The sequence below is a fragment of the Ahaetulla prasina genome, chromosome 18 (genome assembly GCF_028640845.1).
Source record: "Ahaetulla prasina isolate Xishuangbanna chromosome 18, ASM2864084v1, whole genome shotgun sequence".
Taxonomy (NCBI): domain Eukaryota; kingdom Metazoa; phylum Chordata; class Lepidosauria; order Squamata; family Colubridae; genus Ahaetulla; species Ahaetulla prasina.
In genome coordinates this window covers 10,577,810-10,593,754 of record NC_080556.1, presented here as the reverse complement: position 1 = coordinate 10,593,754, position 15,945 = coordinate 10,577,810, and the positions used below count along the sequence as shown (strand labels likewise).

At 50.0% G+C, this 15,945-nt stretch overlaps 1 protein-coding gene across 2 annotated transcripts in view; it reads left to right on the top strand.

Moving 5' to 3' along the window:
- ALPL (alkaline phosphatase, biomineralization associated) overlaps nucleotides 1–15,945 on the top strand; it is a 28,729-nt gene that overhangs the window by 2,510 nt on the left and 10,274 nt on the right. The window contains exons 1-6 of one of the 2 annotated variants that reach the window (XM_058161391.1): nucleotides 1,109–1,326; nucleotides 2,666–2,779; nucleotides 2,933–3,052; nucleotides 4,706–4,821; nucleotides 7,008–7,182; nucleotides 12,623–12,798. In XM_058161391.1, the coding sequence (XP_058017374.1) occupies nucleotides 2,713–2,779; nucleotides 2,933–3,052; nucleotides 4,706–4,821; nucleotides 7,008–7,182; nucleotides 12,623–12,798 (654 nt within the window). In that variant the 5' untranslated portion in view covers nucleotides 1,109–1,326; nucleotides 2,666–2,712. Of the gene's footprint in view, nucleotides 1–1,108; nucleotides 1,327–2,665; nucleotides 2,780–2,932; nucleotides 3,053–4,705; nucleotides 4,822–7,007; nucleotides 7,183–12,622; nucleotides 12,799–15,945 lie in introns of those variants that run through there. The other variant, XM_058161390.1, reaches the window with a different exon arrangement.

The window sequence follows — 15,945 nt, the reverse complement described above, 5'->3', positions numbered from 1 at the left end:
GCAGGGAGGGAGGCAGCCCAGCCCAGTGGGAAAGATTCGTATGGCCAGCCGGATGCATAAAAAGGAGATTGGAGAGGGGGGGACACGGAAATCACAAGTGGTTGGCGCTCCTCTCCAGAACGTTTTCCTTGGGAGCCTGCACCAGCCAAGAAGAGGTATGGGCCTCGCGAAGAGCGCCAGTTCCTCCAACCAAGACTGTCTAGGCCTCTCCTGGTCTCTCTGTCCAGTTTTTGGCCAGTCTCGCCTGCGGCCATCCGGACAAGCTTGTCCCCGCACTGGCGCTGCCTTGTCTTGGTTCTGCCAGGTCTCGTGAGTTTTAGAGTCCAACTAAAGATTAGGGATGTAGTGGCTCTGTGGCTAAGACGCTGAGCTTGTCGATCGAAAGGTCGGCAGTTCGAATCCCTACCGCCGCGTATAACAAGGTGAGCTCCCGTAACTTGTCCCAGCTTCTGCCAACCTAGCAGTTCGAAAGCACGTAAAAAAAAAATGCAAGTAGAAAAAATAGGGACCAACTTTTGTGGGAAGGGAACAGCGTTCCGTGCACCTTGGCCGTTGAGTCACGCCAGCCACGTGACCACGGAGATGTCTTCGGACAGCGCTGGCTCTTCGGCTTTGAAACGGAGAGGAGCACCACCCCCTAGAGTCGGGAACGACTAGCACAGATGTTGCCTTAAAAATGCCATTGCTTTTTTTACATTGCCAGAAAAGTTCCCCGTTCTCTCTCTCTCTCTCTAAATCTTAGACCAAGAGGGAATTTAAGCTTTCTTTTTGAGCTGAACAAACCATGCGGCCGTCTTGGTGATGAAGATACGGAGGCGGTTGACCGAGCTGGGTTTTTTTTTGTTTTTTTTTTGAGATTTCCATTCCAGATTTAAGATTCTGAACTCCCTTGGCGCTCTCCGCATGCAAACGGTGATAGCTCCATGGGCTCATCCAGGTCCGCCCTTCGACGACGGGCTCCAAAGATCAGCTCCAAAGTCCCCTCCCTCTACGGGTCAGGAGGGGAGGGGGCCCAAAGGCTCTAAAGCCCCCCCTCCCCGTTCCTCCACCCTTTTCTTCAGCCCCAAGCTTGCAAGCTTGTACCAGCGGTTAATGCCTGTCGTCTTCCTGAAGGCCAAAGGGAGATGATTGATCCCCAGGAGGCGGCTGTTGCAGCACCTGACACCCCCCCCCATACACCCACCCTTCAAGGAAGTGCTCCCCGCGAGGCAAGACACAGGAAGCCGAGCTAAAAACCGCAGGACAGCCCAGGGCAGGGTTAGGGGCTGCCAGCCACCTAGGCCTGCAATCTTCTCCCGCAGAGGAATTCTGGTGCTACAGCTTGGGGTGTGTGTGTAGAGCCGCAGAGGCAGGCAGGCGTGTTTTTCTTCTCCTGCAGCTTTTCCGCTTCTCTTGCGTCCCCCCCCCCCTTGCGGCTATTCTGCTATTAATCAGAATAGAGCTAGAAGGGACCTTGAAGGTCTTCTAGTCCAACCCTACTAGATAGGTGGCTGTCCAGTCTCTTCTTTAAAAAACAAAACAAAAAAAAACACTCCAATGATGGAAGCTTTTACAACTTCTGGTGGCAAGCTGTTCCACTGGTTAATTGTCCTCCGGGGTGGGGGGTGGAGGGGAGCCTTTAATCCTCTTAGTTGCTCTTCTCTGCACTTTTTCCTAAAGTCTCAACGTCTTTTTCTTGTGACGCGGTGACCAAAACAGAATGCAGTACTCCAGGCGTGGTCTTTACTAAGGATTTCTAAAGCGGTACTCGTACTTCTTCAAGCAATTTTGATTCTACTATGCCTCTGTCTATACAACCAAGGATTGCGTTGATAAGAGCCGAGGTGGCGCGGTTGGTTAGAGTGCAGTACTGCGGGCTTCTTCAGCTGGCTGCTGGCTGCAGTTCAGCGGTTCAAATCTCACCAGGCTCCAGGATGACTCAGCCTTCCGTCCTTCCGAGATGGGTAAAATGAGGACCCAGATAGTTGGGGGGCAGGAGGCTGACTCTGTAAACCGCTTAGAGTGGGCTGTAAAAAGCACTATGAAGCGGTATATAAATCTAAGTGCTATTGCTATTTTCCTTCCCTCTCTCCCTCCCTCCCTTGTGGTTAGAATGCAGTATTGCAAGCTCTGCCCACTGCCAGCAGTTCGATCCTGACCGGCTCAAGTTTGACTCAGCTTTCCGTCCTTCTGAGGTCGGTAAAATGAGGACCCAGATTGTTGTGGGGGCAAGAGGCCGACTCTGTAAACCACTTAGAGAGGGCTGTAAAAAGCACTATGAAGCGGTATATAAATCTAAGTGCTATTGCCATTTTCTTTCTTTCCTTCCTTCCTTCCCTCCCTCCTTCCTTCCTTTCCTTCCTCCCTCCCTCCCTTCCTTGTGGTTAGAATGCAGTATTGCAATCTCTGTCCACTGCCAGCAGTTCGATCCTTACAGGCTCAAGGTTGACTCAGCCTTCCGTCCTTCCGAGGTCGGTAAAGCGAGGACCCAGATTGTTGGGGGAGCAAGAGGCCGACTCCGTAAACCGCTTAGAGAGGGCTGTTAAAGCACTGCGAAGCGGTATATAAATCTTAAGTGCTATGGCTATTGCTAATTTTTTGGGCTCCCGCCGCGCACAGCTGGCTCACGTGTAAGGGATCATCCTGATATCAGTGGCTGATGGGGATGTCCCTGTACCCCTCGCAGGATCCGGAGAATTTTTCCTGGTGCTGGGGAAACCCCAAGACCTCACAATGAAGTCCCTTCTGCTACTGCTGCTCCCCTTCTTGGCGCAGGACTCCCACTCCTTCGAGGTCCCAGGTAAGCGAGGAGCCTGGCTGGGGTGCTCGGCCAGGCCTGGGGAAGGAGACCTGTCCGTCAAGGGTGTGTGTGTGTGTGTGTGTGTGTGTGGAGGGGGTACCACGCAGGTAATTGGGGTGCTATTACCCGCTTCCTTCCCCTCCCCCATTACAGAAAAGGAGAAGGATCCTCAGTTCTGGCGGCTCCAGGCCCAGGAGACGCTGCAGAGAGCTTTGAGCCTTCAAAAGCTGAACACCAATGTGGCGAAGAATATCATCCTCTTCCTCGGAGACGGTAGGTGTGGCAAGATGGCGGAGTCTGCCTCTCCTTAGTCGCAGGCCAGCCCGAGAAGGTCGGCGCCTTTCGGGCTCTGCCCTGCCCTCCCTTTGTTCGGCCCTCTGGGGAGCTGTGCAAAGAGGGTGATTAAGGAGGCCCCCAGCTAATTAATCTTCCCTTTGGCACCTGGGTGTGGGGAGGGGAAGACGTGTGAAGGAACGGGGGAGTGGGGGAGGGAAAGTCCCCCCCCCCCAAGAAGAGAGAAGGGTCCTCCAAAGAGAAACCTTCCTAAACATTTTTTTAAAAAATTATTCTGCTTTTATTATTTTTATAAACCACTTGAGGTGGGCTGGGCTGAGAGAGAGAGAGAGAGAGAAAGAGAGACTTCCACGTAGCATGTGTAAATGCCCATCGGGCGAATGTCTCCCCACTCCCCCGCTCCTGCAAGAGGACTGGCGTGGAGGACATTTTGGGACGTTACAAAAGTTCTCGAAGGGACGTCACAGCTGCGTTTCTTCAGCTGGCCTTTTGGGGAGACCCCCGAGGCGTGGGCTGCTGGGGGTTCGCAAGGGTTCAGGAGAACCTCTAGCTAAGATTCTGTGCGGTTCGGAGAACCCCCCCAAATCCCACTCCCAGCTGGCCACGCCCACCCACCCCACCCCTCCCAGGAGTCCCCATGTGGCTCGTTTTGGATGCAAGTAAGTGCAGGGCGTGCACGGAGGCTTGGGGAGGGCGAAAAACGGGTCTTCCGGAAGTTCGGGAAGGCTGGAAATGGGCCTATTTCCAGCTTCCAGGTGGCCTCCGAAGCCTGAGGAGACTATTTTCGCCCTCCCGGAGGCTCAAGGAAAGCCTCCAGAGCCCAGTGAGGCAAAAATGCCACTCACACACACACACACACACACACACAAACACACACACACACACACACACACCGTGGTGCAGGAGGCCGACTAGGCCCCGCCCACCCAGCAACCGGGCAGAGAACCCCTCGCTAAAGTTTTTGAAGCCCATCCCTCTCCTGGGCTGCCATGAGGCCGTGACTGGATGGGGAAACTGAGACAGCTCCAGGCAGCGGTGAAATGTAAAATTTGTTACTACCGGTTCTGTAGGCGTGGCTTGTTGAGGTGGGGGGTAATGTGACTGGGTGGGCGAGGCCAACTTTTTTTTTTTTTTACTTTTAAAAGCATTTTTTTACAACCTCTTCGGCCGAAGAGGTTGTAGAAAAAAATGCTTTTAAAAGCCTCCGTCGATCCCAGCTGAGTTGCCTGATCCTCAGAACCTTTTAAAAGCATTTTTTCTACAACCTCTTCAGCCGAGGTTAGAATGCTTTTAAAGGCCTCTCACGATCCCAGCTGAGCCGCGCGATCATCAGAGGCTTTTTTAAAAAAACTTTTAAAAGCATTTTTTTCGGCCGAAGAAAAAATGCTTTTAAAAGTAAAAAAAAAAATCCTCTGATGATTGCGCGGCTCAGCTGGGCATGTGGTGGTGGGGAGGCAGGGATTTTTGCTACCGGTTCTCTGAACCACCCGCCGCCATCGCTACCGGATCGAGCGATCCGGTCCGAACCGGGAACATTTCACTCCTGGCTCCAGGGGCATCCTGAGGAATCTCTTACAGTAACTGGTGGGCAAAGCTCTCCACCTCCTACTCACTGAGGCTCTCCTGCGCCAGGGATGGGAATCTCCACCGTGACGGCCGCCCGTATCCTGAAGGGCCAGCTGCAGCAGAGAACCGGGGAAGAAACCGTATTGGAAATGGACCGCTTTCCATTTGTGGCGCTGTCTAAGGTAAGGAGGCTCCGTCTTTCTTCTAGGCTGTTGGCTGCTGGGTGGAGGAGGAAGGGAAGCCGAAAGAGGAAGAGTTCCGAGTCTCGTGTCTCAACCGTTCCCGGGAAACCTCCCCAAAAGTTGGCAGGACTCCAGGTGACACATACGGACCCCGGCCCAGAGGGAGAGGCTGGCAGGGCAGCGGGAACACCAAGGTTAGCTCATGTTACGGTGCGGGCAATTCACTTCCCTAAGTTGGAAAACAACCACACACACATGACACACGTGATTGTCAAGGTGTGGCTTTGGGGGGACCAGAAGACAGGCCAATGCCCTGGAGCGCACGGGGATAAGATGCCAAACTTCCAGCAGCCTGAAGGAGGCGAGGCTGCTTCCCACAAAACACAAAAGCTAAGTCGCTAGACAAAGAAGGCGGGCCTGCCAATCTGTCACAGACCGAAAGGGCACAAGAGTCTACCGAGGAACCTGTTGCTGTGCCATCACATGCTTAAAGACTGGACCAAGTATCACACACCCTGCTCCAAGCTTTCTCCCAGCTCTTTCCCCCTCCTAAAATGGCGCTAGGAAAGGAGGCCCAGTCCTCAAGGGGCGAAAGAAAGAGGCCGGGAAGCCAGTCCTGGAGGCTGCGGGCTTGACAGGTTAACAGAGTTGGAAAGGACCTTGGAGGTCATCTAATCCAACCCTCCGTCCACCCAAGCAGGAGACCCTCCACCATTCGTGACAGATGGCAGTCCTGACTCTTCTTGAAAGCCTCCAGGGATGAAGCTCCCACGACTTCCGAAGGCACTTTCTGTTCCATCGGTTGATTGTTTCTCACTGTCAGGAAATTTTCCCGGTTGAATCTCTCCTTGATCAGTTTCCATCCATTCTTCCTTGTCTGGCCTTCAGATGCTTTGGAAAATAGCTTGACCCCCTTCCTCTCTGTGGCAGCCCCTCAAATATTGGAGGATGCTATCCTGTCTCCCCTGGTCCTTCTCTTCACTAGACTAGCCATGCCCAGTTCCTGCAACCGTTCATCGTATGTTTCAACCTCCAGTCCCCTAATCCTCTTGGTTGCTCTTCTCTGCACTTTTTCTAGAGTCTCAACATCTTTTTTGTAAGGTGGTGACCAAAACTGGATGCAGTACTCTAGGTGTGGTCTTACTAAGGCTTGATAGAGCGGTATTAGTACCTCCCTTGAGCTTGATTGTATCCCTCTGTTAATGCAGTTTAGGATTGCATTGGCTTTTTTTGCTGCCGCCACCCACTGCTGGCTCATATTTAACCGGTTGTCCGCTAAGACTCGAAGATCCCTCTCACAGTTACTGCTATAAAGCCTGCTTTCACCCAGTTTGTATGTGTCCTTATGGTTCTTTTCTTGCCTAACGGATGATCTCTGGGAAGAGTCACGCAAGCCTTTTTTGGCGGATGGGATCAGTGGTGGGATTCAGCCAGTTCGCACCACTTCGGGAGAACCGGTTGTTAACTTTCTGAGCAGTTTGGTGAACTGGTTGTTGGAAGAAATCATTAGGGCAGAGAACCGGTTGTTATATTATTTGAATCCCACCACTGGATGGGATTATGGAAACGGCAAAATTTATCAGGAGGGAGCCACAAGAGAGCAGAGGTAGAACCATCTTCCTTTCCCGGTCAAATATCCCACCTCCGATTTTTGCTTTCCTTCCACTCCCCTTCCTTGCAGACGTTTGAAACCCTGCGGTTATCACAATGGATGAGCCACGCTTGCAAAGGAGGAACGTTTTGCAACCGCTGCCTTGCTTTGCCAATTTCATCTCTCTCTCTCATCGTCCGCACGCAAAGGTCCCACGAACAGGAATCGAGAGGATCTTGATATCCATCTTTTGTTAAAATTCTGGGACACCGGGTTCTAAGCAGAGTTCGGACAGCGTAGGCCGTTTTGCTTGCCAGCGTTGGCAGCCAGCTTGAATGGGCAATGAAAACAGCTGGACTCCCCCCCATCACCAACACCAATCGGAGAAATTAAAATTGTTGACGGCTGTTCACCCGAGGAGGGCTCAGACCCCCTCAGACTCCAGTTGGTATCCGTAAGAGCTGTTGCTCCATCCCTCGTGGGAAGAAGCAGTTCCTGCAGATGACAAAATTGACAAAATATTGACAAAATAAATAAATAAATAAATAAATGAACTACCCACCAAATTACAATTCTTTTTTTTTTTTCCTGGCAGACCTACAACACCAACGCACAAGTGCCGGATAGCGCGGGCACCGCCACCGCCTACTTATGCGGCGTGAAGGCCAACGAAGGCACCGTGGGGGTCAGCGCAGCCGTGACGCGCTCCCAATGCAACACGACGGCCGGCAACGAAGTGACCTCCATCCTCAAGTGGGCAAAAGCAGCAGGTGAGAAAAATCAGGTGGATTTGAGGTGGGCGGCAGAGCAAAATTCCCTCCTGAGGAATTATCTGTCTTGGGAGAATAGAGTAGAATAGAATTTTTTATTGGCCAAGTGTGAGTGGACACACAAGGAATTTATCTTGGTCTATAGGCTCTCAGTGTACATAAAAGAGAATAGAATAGAATAGAATAGAATAGAATAGAATAGAATAGAATAGAATAGAATAGAATAGAATAGAATTTTTTTATTGGCCAAGTGTGAGTGGACACACAAGGAATTTATCTTGGCCTATAGGCTCTCAGTGTAAATAAAAGAAAATAGAATAGAATAGAATAGAATAGAATTTTTTTATTGGCCAAGTGTGAATGGACACACAAGGAATTTATCTTGGTCTATAGGCTCTCAGTGTACATAAAAGAAAATAGAATAGAATAGAATAGAATAGAATAGAATAGAATAGAATAGAATAGAATAGAATTAGAATTTTTTATTGGCCAAATGTGATTGGACACACAAGGAATTTATCTTGGTCTATAGGCTCTCATCTCAATGTACATAAAAGTAAATAGAATAGAATAGAATAGAATAGAATAGAATAGAATAGAATAGAATTTTTTTATTGGCCAAGTGTGAGTGGACACACAAGGAATTTATCTTGGCCTATAGGCTCTCAGTGTAAATAAAAGAAAATAGAATAGAATAGAATAGAATAGAATAGAATAGAATAGAATAGAATAGAATAGAATAGAATAGAATAGAATAGAATAGAATAGAATTTTTTTATTGGCCAAGTGTGAATGGACACACAAGGAATTTATCTTGGTCTATAGGCTCTCAGTGTACATAAAAGAAAATAGAATAGAATAGAATAGAATAGAATAGAATAGAATAGAATAGAATAGAATAGAATAGAATTAGAATTTTTTATTGGCCAAATGTGATTGGACACACAAGGAATTTGTCTCCGGTGCATATGCTCTCAGTGTACATAAAACAAAAGATCCGTTCATCGAGGTACAACATTTACAACACAAATGATGGTCAATATATCAATATAAATCATGATTGCCAGCAACAAAGTTACAGTCATACAGTCATAAGTGGAAAGAGATTGGTGATGGGAACGATGACAAGATTAAGGGTAGTGCAGATTTAGTAAATAGTTTGACAGTGTTGAGGGAATTATTTGTTTAGCAGAGTGATGGTGTTCGGGAAGAAACTCTCCCTGTGTCTAGTTGTTCTGGTGTGCAGTGCTCTGTAGCGTCGTTTTGAGGGTAGGAGTTGAAACAGTTTATGTCCTGGATGTGAGGGATCTGTAAATATTTTCACGGCCCTCTTCTTGATTCGTGCAGTATACAGGTCCTCAATGGAAGGCAGGTTGGTAGCAATTATTTTTTCTGCAGTTATCCTCTGAAGTCTGTGTTTTTCTTGTTGGGTTGCAGAACCGAACCAGACAGTTATAGAGGTGCAAATGACAGACTCAATAATTCCTAATGATGGAGATCTTGAGAAGGGTTGAACTTAAGGTCTTGCGAAAAGCTTCAGAGTTTGAGGATGGGTGTGCTCGGACTGGTTCCCAGTTGGCCGGCAGCCAAAAAAAAAAAAAAAAAGGTGCCTGATAAACAATTGGCTTTCGAAACGGCTCAAGAGGAGGTGGCGCTGCCAGCTGACCAGGAAACAGGATGGGGAAACCGGCCCTTGGCATGTTTGTATTCCTGCCCCAAGGTGCTTCTCACGGGGCCTGTTGAACCGTGCTAGTGAAAAAAAGCCTAGCGGTTTAAGCTCTTCCTTAAAACGCTTACGGTAAACCGTCTTCGGCAGCTGTTTTTTTGGCCCGTGCAGTGGAGTGCTGCCTGCCCGGAGTTGTGTTTTGAAATCGCCAAGAAGTGGCAAATAAGGCAAATATGAGGAGCGTTATGCAAAGGGACTCATGTACACATCATGTGCTTCGGAGCTAGAGAGCCAGAGATGACAAAGGCTGCAAGAAAGGGAGTGGATGATGGTTTGGGGAGGGGGGGCGGGGAAAAGGGGTGCCTGAACAGCCCTGATGCCTTTGGCATCTCAAGGCCCAAGCTTGTTAGATGAAGGGGGAGGGATGGGCTCAGAAGCAGCCCCCTGCCCCCAGACATCCTGGAGGGCTGGCAGTCAAGTCTGCACCAGTGGGGAAATCCAATTTTTCTTACTACCGGTTCGGTGGGGTGGCAGGGGAAGGATACTGCAAAATCCTGATTCCCTCCCCACTCCTGGGGGAAGGATACTGCAAATTCCCCATGCCCTCCCCACTCCTGGGGGAAGGATGCTACAAAATCCCCATCTCCACCCCACTCCTGGGGGAAGGATACTGCAAAATCTTCATTCCCACCCCACTCATGCGGGGAGGATACTGCAAAATCCCCATTCCCTCCCCACTCCTGGAGGAGGGATATTGCAAAATCTCCATTCCCACTCCACTCTGGGGCCAGCCAGAGAGGGTATTTGCCGGTTCTCCGAACTGCTCAAGATTTCCGCTACCAGTTCTGCAGAACCTGTCAGAACCTGCTGGATTTTATCCCTAGTCTGCACCCACAATTTCAGTGCCACATCTGTTTCCCTCTGTCAGCTGTCTTGTAGTGAAGCGTGGCTTAGGCAAAACAAACTCCAATCGGTTGGAGGGACCAGGGTTGGCGAAAGAAGCCTGCAGAGCATTCAGACAGCGGAAGAGTGCTGCCCAGTCTGCGGGCAAACCTTGGCTGTCCTTGGAGTTCCCCCAGTGGGAAAGTTCCAGAGTGCCCAACTTCGCAGGGTTTCTCGTAAAGGCTCATTTGGAAACCCGACTCTAGAATTGATCCCGAAACCGGAAGGAAGGATAGAGAACTTGACCTTCCTCCAGAGGGGTGAGGATGGCCTTGAATGTGGGGCTGGGAGAAGGAGGCGACGTGTGGGACGTGGCCTAACGCCCTTGGTGGGTGTCGTCTGAGCTGCGCGATGGATCCGTCCCCGGTTGGCGGCTGCGACCCCGGACAGGAAGGGCTGAGGTTCAAACCGCAGGCTCGCTGGGGAAAGGTGGAGCGGAAATCCTTGCCCACCAGGGGAGAAAGGAAGGAGCAGGTGCTTCGGCACGCTCGTCTCATCCCCGCACCACTTCTCTTCTGCACCCAGCTTCCTGCCCTGCAGCTCTCTGTTCTCAGCCTGTTCCTGTGGTTAACCACCATCTAACTCTGAAATGAAGGGACCCCAGCTTTGCAAGAGGAAACCAAGCAGGTGTCAGGCTGGAAAAGGACGATTGTGATTGCAGAACCTGCAAAAAAATGGTGGGGAGACTTTTAGGGTGTCCCTTTTCTGGCTAGGTCAGGGTTCTGAAACACTCAAAAGAGCCATTTGGACCCGTTTCCCACAGAAAAGAAAACACCGGGAGCCACAAAATCGCTTCCCGTGCCTGACGATTTCTTGAGCGGCCACAAAACTAGCATATGTAGTTCTGTTTTCTTCTGAAACTTTTCTTTTCTTGGATTTATCCATGGTTGTCCTACCGGGGGTTGAAAAGCTCAATAAATTGCGTGCCGGCGGGTGTCGCACATTGGCGGTTGTGATATATATTTTGAGTGACAGGGAGCCGCAGCAGAGGGGCTCTGGAGCCACATGCGGCTCCAGAGCCACAGGTTGCTGACCTCTGGGCAAGCAAGGTGAATCCCAGATTAGCAGCTGGATCGAAGCCAGGAGTTAGAAAGGCCGTTGCTTAATAGCTTCCAGTAAAGGCTGGAAAGGAAGTAATTGGCTTAAGGGAAACAACCAAGGATGAGAATGAGGCGCATTATACGCGCCGAGATGCCCGTGAAATTCACACGGGCTGAATGGTACAATCCAGCTGAGCAGGAAAGGAAAGAGACGTATTCCTAGCGATGAGATTTTCAGAGGAATCACTTCACGTTGCTGGTGATAGAGGCTTCCCTTCTGATATGCACGGATACCTCGGGGACGTTCGATAAAATGAAATCAGGAAGGAAGGCTTTTTTTCCCCCAACTGGCATAATATTGTTAATATTGTTATTAATTTTAAATTGGGTTTTTATTGCCTTAGGGTTTTTAACTTTTTTTAAATTTTAATATTGGCCTTTTGCAATTTGCTTAGCTTTAAATTTTGGTTTTAAATTGTATGTATATCAACTTTTTATTTTTGGCTGAGTCCTTCGGGAGAAGGGCGGTATAAAAATTTAATAAATAATAATAAAAACTAAGCATTAAGATTTGCAGAAAATAGATCGCACGCCCTGGAGAAAGTTTAGCACCTCTAATGTTGGCATGAAAACAGCAAAGGTATCGCTTGTTGCTAAAAGATGTGGCCCAGAACCGTGCTTGCTGAATAAGCCACCTCTGGCTACATGAACGCGCAACATTAAGGAACGACAACCGTGGCCTGTAGACCGTGGGGAGGGGGTCCACAGGATACTAAGCCACAGGCCAGCAAACTGCCAAGAATGTGGCTGCCCAAACCAAAGAAATTCCTCAAGGCTACGGAAAGATACTGTGTTTTCCCGAAAATAAGACCCTGTCTTGTATTTTTTTTGAACCCCGAAATAAGCGCTTGGCCTTATTTTCGGGGAGGTCTCATTATTTTGAGGCGTGTGGAGTAAGACGGGGATCCTCTTGCCGTCTTACCTGATTTCCAGCTCTGTCTCCCTAACCCTAACCAGAGAAAATAGCAGGGACCGGCTGCGCATGCGGTTAAATATTTTCAGGGGGAGGGCTTATTATCTGGGGAGGGCTTAGTTTTGGGGAAACTCGGGAACAAGGAAAGTTCTCACTTTCTTTGCTGGTAAAAGCACAAGTCAGAAATATTTGGTTCACGGCTTTTTTTTTTTTTTTTTTTAAAACACCTTTTTAAAACAGGATTCTGTGCACTTTAAACAGCCAAATTTCAGAGGTGAGATAAACATTAAATCTCTAGTTAAATGCCCAACAGGGACTTATTAACTAACTGGCATTCAAAGGTTAGAGCCTGACGCTTCTCACTGCCCAAGTTGGCCACAGCTGTCTACTTCAGAGTTTCATTTAATGGAGACTCAAAATCAGTAACCGCAATAAAGGTCAAGGTTTTCCTCCCCCCATCTCCAACTTCCACAGGCAGCGGGGTGGGAGAACGGAGAGGAGGCTAAGTAGAGGACAGAGTCCCATTGTTCTTTCCATGGGCGCGGAGTTTAGCGAGACCACCAGCAGTGCAAAGTTTAGCTAAATTTTTCTTTAAAAAAAAAACAGTTCAGCCCAAATTGATAAACTTTGGGAAAGGCCAAACCCCTTGCAGAGAAGGATTTAGCCGAGCAGCCAAGAAAAAGGTTGGCACTGCACCCAGGAGCCCTGCCCGCGCCTGGCATCCTCCCAGGGGGCCAAGGGGGGCCCTTTGTGCCCAGGAGACCCAATAACCTCCATGGTGGCAGTGGTTAATGTGCCTTTTCTTCCTACGACCGTCAGGTAAATCTGTGGGCATTGTCACCACCACCCGCGTCAACCACGCCACGCCGAGTGCTGCTTATGCGCACTCGGCCGACCGGGACTGGTATTCGGACAACGAGATGCCCCCGGAAGCGCTTCAGCAGGGGTGCAAAGACATCGCCCACCAGCTGTTTGAGAACATCCCAGACATCGAGGTGAGTCCAGTGGGAGAGGCCGGGGCAGCCGATTTAGGGGAGGGGAGCTACAAGTGGGGCAGCTATAGACTTTGGGAAGGTCCAGAGCATCGTTTCTCTTCTTTGGAGGGCTCACTGGATGAAGATTCTCCAGGGAGAGGCCCCCCCCCCAGGACTTATCCAGGTGAAAGGAGATAGGCGATGAGCCAGGTGTTCCCACTCACTTTGAGCAATGGAAGGTATCTTCTTTCTCCACTTCCGGTCTCCGTCTGCAGCAAGGAGGCTTTGGTGAGCAGGCTTCTTGTGGCCTGCCAGCAGCCAGTGGAGGTGCTGGCAGACTTAGAGAGTGAGGAGGTTGGGGAGGAACATGGGTCAATCCTGGAGTTTGGGAAGGCTCTGATGAGTGCTCTGTGTCAGAGGCAGAGATGGGGTCAGGGCCGTCTTGACAGTTGTCAGCTGCCTTCGGAGTCGGGCATCAGTGGGGCAGAACAGCTGGAGCCTGTTCCTGGTTCCTGGTGTGCACCCAGTGGCCCCCTTCCTGGGGCTCACCCTCGACCAGGAGGAAGAGGGCTCTGCATCCGAGGCAGAGAGGGGGCCAGGGCCATATGCCAGTTATCAGCTGCCTTCGGAGTCAGACATCAGTAAGGCAGAAGAACAGCTGGAGCCTGTTCCCAGTGTGCGCGTGCGCAGAGCTGCCAGGAGAAGGGAACAGCTAAGGAAGAGGGGTCGACTCAGGAGTAAAGCCACAGGTGGACGGTGAATGGCCCCTCCCATAGGGAATAAAAGAGGAGGGAAAGGGGAGTGGAGATTGCAGGAGACAATTAATTCGCTTAATTCGTTTGTGACTCCTTGCCAAGTTTTGAAGATATCGGCCTGGCAGCTCTCCAAGCCAGATAAGGTCTGTGATCTGTAAATTCTCCCTTGAAAGAATTTGCTGGATGTGAGTGAGAGGAATTCACAGTAACTTAAAAAAAAGCGGGTTTTTTGTTGGGACAAGAAGTCTGCTTCGTGCTCTTGGGAACACCTAGGTCAGAACAGAGGCCAAGAAGCCCCTTCAGGATCTGGGCCTGGGCCTGCTTTGCTGCATTTTGAACCCAGGAGCTGGGAATGAGATGGAGGCTTCCCCTCTCACCTGTTTGATCCTCTGTCAAGCAAAACAAAAAACAAAAAACCAGGGAGTGAAACGCTGGATCTCAGTTCCACCCAACATCCACTGATCTTCTAAGCTTTCCTTCTCTGCCTCTCACATTGATTGGGAGGACGAGACTTCCTTCTGAATCCTGGTCTTGGTTGGCCTCCATCTGCCCACTTTCACCAGTCAAGCCATCTCTCCAAAGAAGGTACCCACTGATCTGTTTGTTGTGGCCCACCAGCAGAGCTGGCAGCAGAGTCGGACAGTGAGGAGGTTGAGGAGGAACCTGGGCCAGTCCTGGAGGCTGGGGAAGGCTCGGACGAGAGCTCTACGTCGGAGGCAGAGAGGGGGCCAAGGCCGTCTGGCAGTTATCAGCTGCCTCCGGAGCTTGACAGCAGTGAGGCAGAGGAACAGCTGGAGCCTGTTCCCAGTGTGCGGACGCGCAGGAGCTGCCAGAAGAAAAGAACAGCTAAGAAATCAGGCTCGACTTGGGAGTAAAGCCACAGATGGACGATGAATGACCCCTCCCGTAGGAAATAAAAGAGGAGCGAAAGGGGAGTGGGCTTTTGCAGAAAACCGTTCGTTCGTTCGTTCGGCTCAGGAGTGTGAAGATCTGCCCGTGACTCTCAGAGACTCTGTGCCGAGTCTTTCCTTGCGTTTGGAAAATATTTACATGGCAGCTTTCCAAGCCAGATAAGGTCTGTGGTCATTTCAATTCACCTTTGAAAGACTGTTCGCCAGGCCTTTGCTGAAGGTGAATGAGAGGAATTCACATTCGCGTTTAATCAAAGGGGTTTTGTCGGGACCAGGAATCCGCTTCGTGGGTTTTTTTGGGGGGGAAAGCCTAGGTCAGAACACTGTTTTAAGGGCGGATGTGGATCATTGCCTCTTGGATGAAGGCCAAGAACGTCATTTTTTGGGGTCAGGATTTCGACAGAACTCACTTCCTTCTGATCAGACGGCGTCTCCAATGAGGCTCGGACCGAGACGGCTGTCAGTCACGTCAAGTTCCTCCATGAGGCAAGCCGGGCCCTGTGTTGAAGGAAGAAAGCATGGGAAAGAGAGGGACGGCTTGCGCGGAGGGACGCCTGCCCCTTGGTAACCGACAAGGAGACTTCAGTTGCGCGAAGAGCACTTAACAGGGCAACAAGCTTGGCTCGCTTTCTTAAATCCAAGCCAACGTGTCTTTAGAACTCTACCTGTTGGTTCCCTTCCCGGTATCTCATCCTGAAGTGCAACTCCTTAAATTCCTTCAGAAGGTGGAAAAAGTCCTCCCGTTGAGCCACTAAAAGCAAGGAAGGAAGAAGCGCAAAGAAAGAGGCAGGCGGCTGCCCGAGAGCCAGGATGGAGGGGGGGGGTGCTGAATCATCTCGGCAGCTACGGATAGTTCCCATGGCCAGAAATCCCCCCTTCCCCCCCCCTCCCACTGGGGGACAGCACAGTTCTCCTGTTGGTCTCTTCTCCCAGGTTTTTTTTTTTGCTCTGCGTCGTCCAGTCTGACTCTGGGCTTTTCAACACCCACAACTCTATCACAAACACAAAGTTGATATATGAGCATGAAGGAAAACCACCCACATTAACAAAAGCTCGGCTTTTGTTTTTTTTGTTTTCTTTTGTTTTTTTAAGGAAAAACCGCTCTCAATTGCAGGCTGCAACCTTGCTTATTAATGGCTTGGATGGCTCTTTCTGGCAACGAAGTAAGAACACGGGTGTTCCGGGAAAAATTCCCCTCTCCGGATTTACGACATTTCTGAATCTCCGCATGAGTAATTCTTCGCCTTTGATTCGGCTGCTGGTTTAAATCATTGAGGGCTCAATGGCAGCTCGGATTTTCTTTCCTTTTGATTCAAGTGCAACTCCTCGCCCGGATAATTTTGATTCATGTGCATTTCCTAGCCCGGATAATTTTAATTCAAGCACAGTCTAGCCCAGAGAAACGGGAAGAAGGAAGAGAGAGAAATCCGAAGTTCACCAAGGAATCATCAAATCACATTTGGCCATCCTTTATTTATTTATTTATTTTATTAAATTTCTAT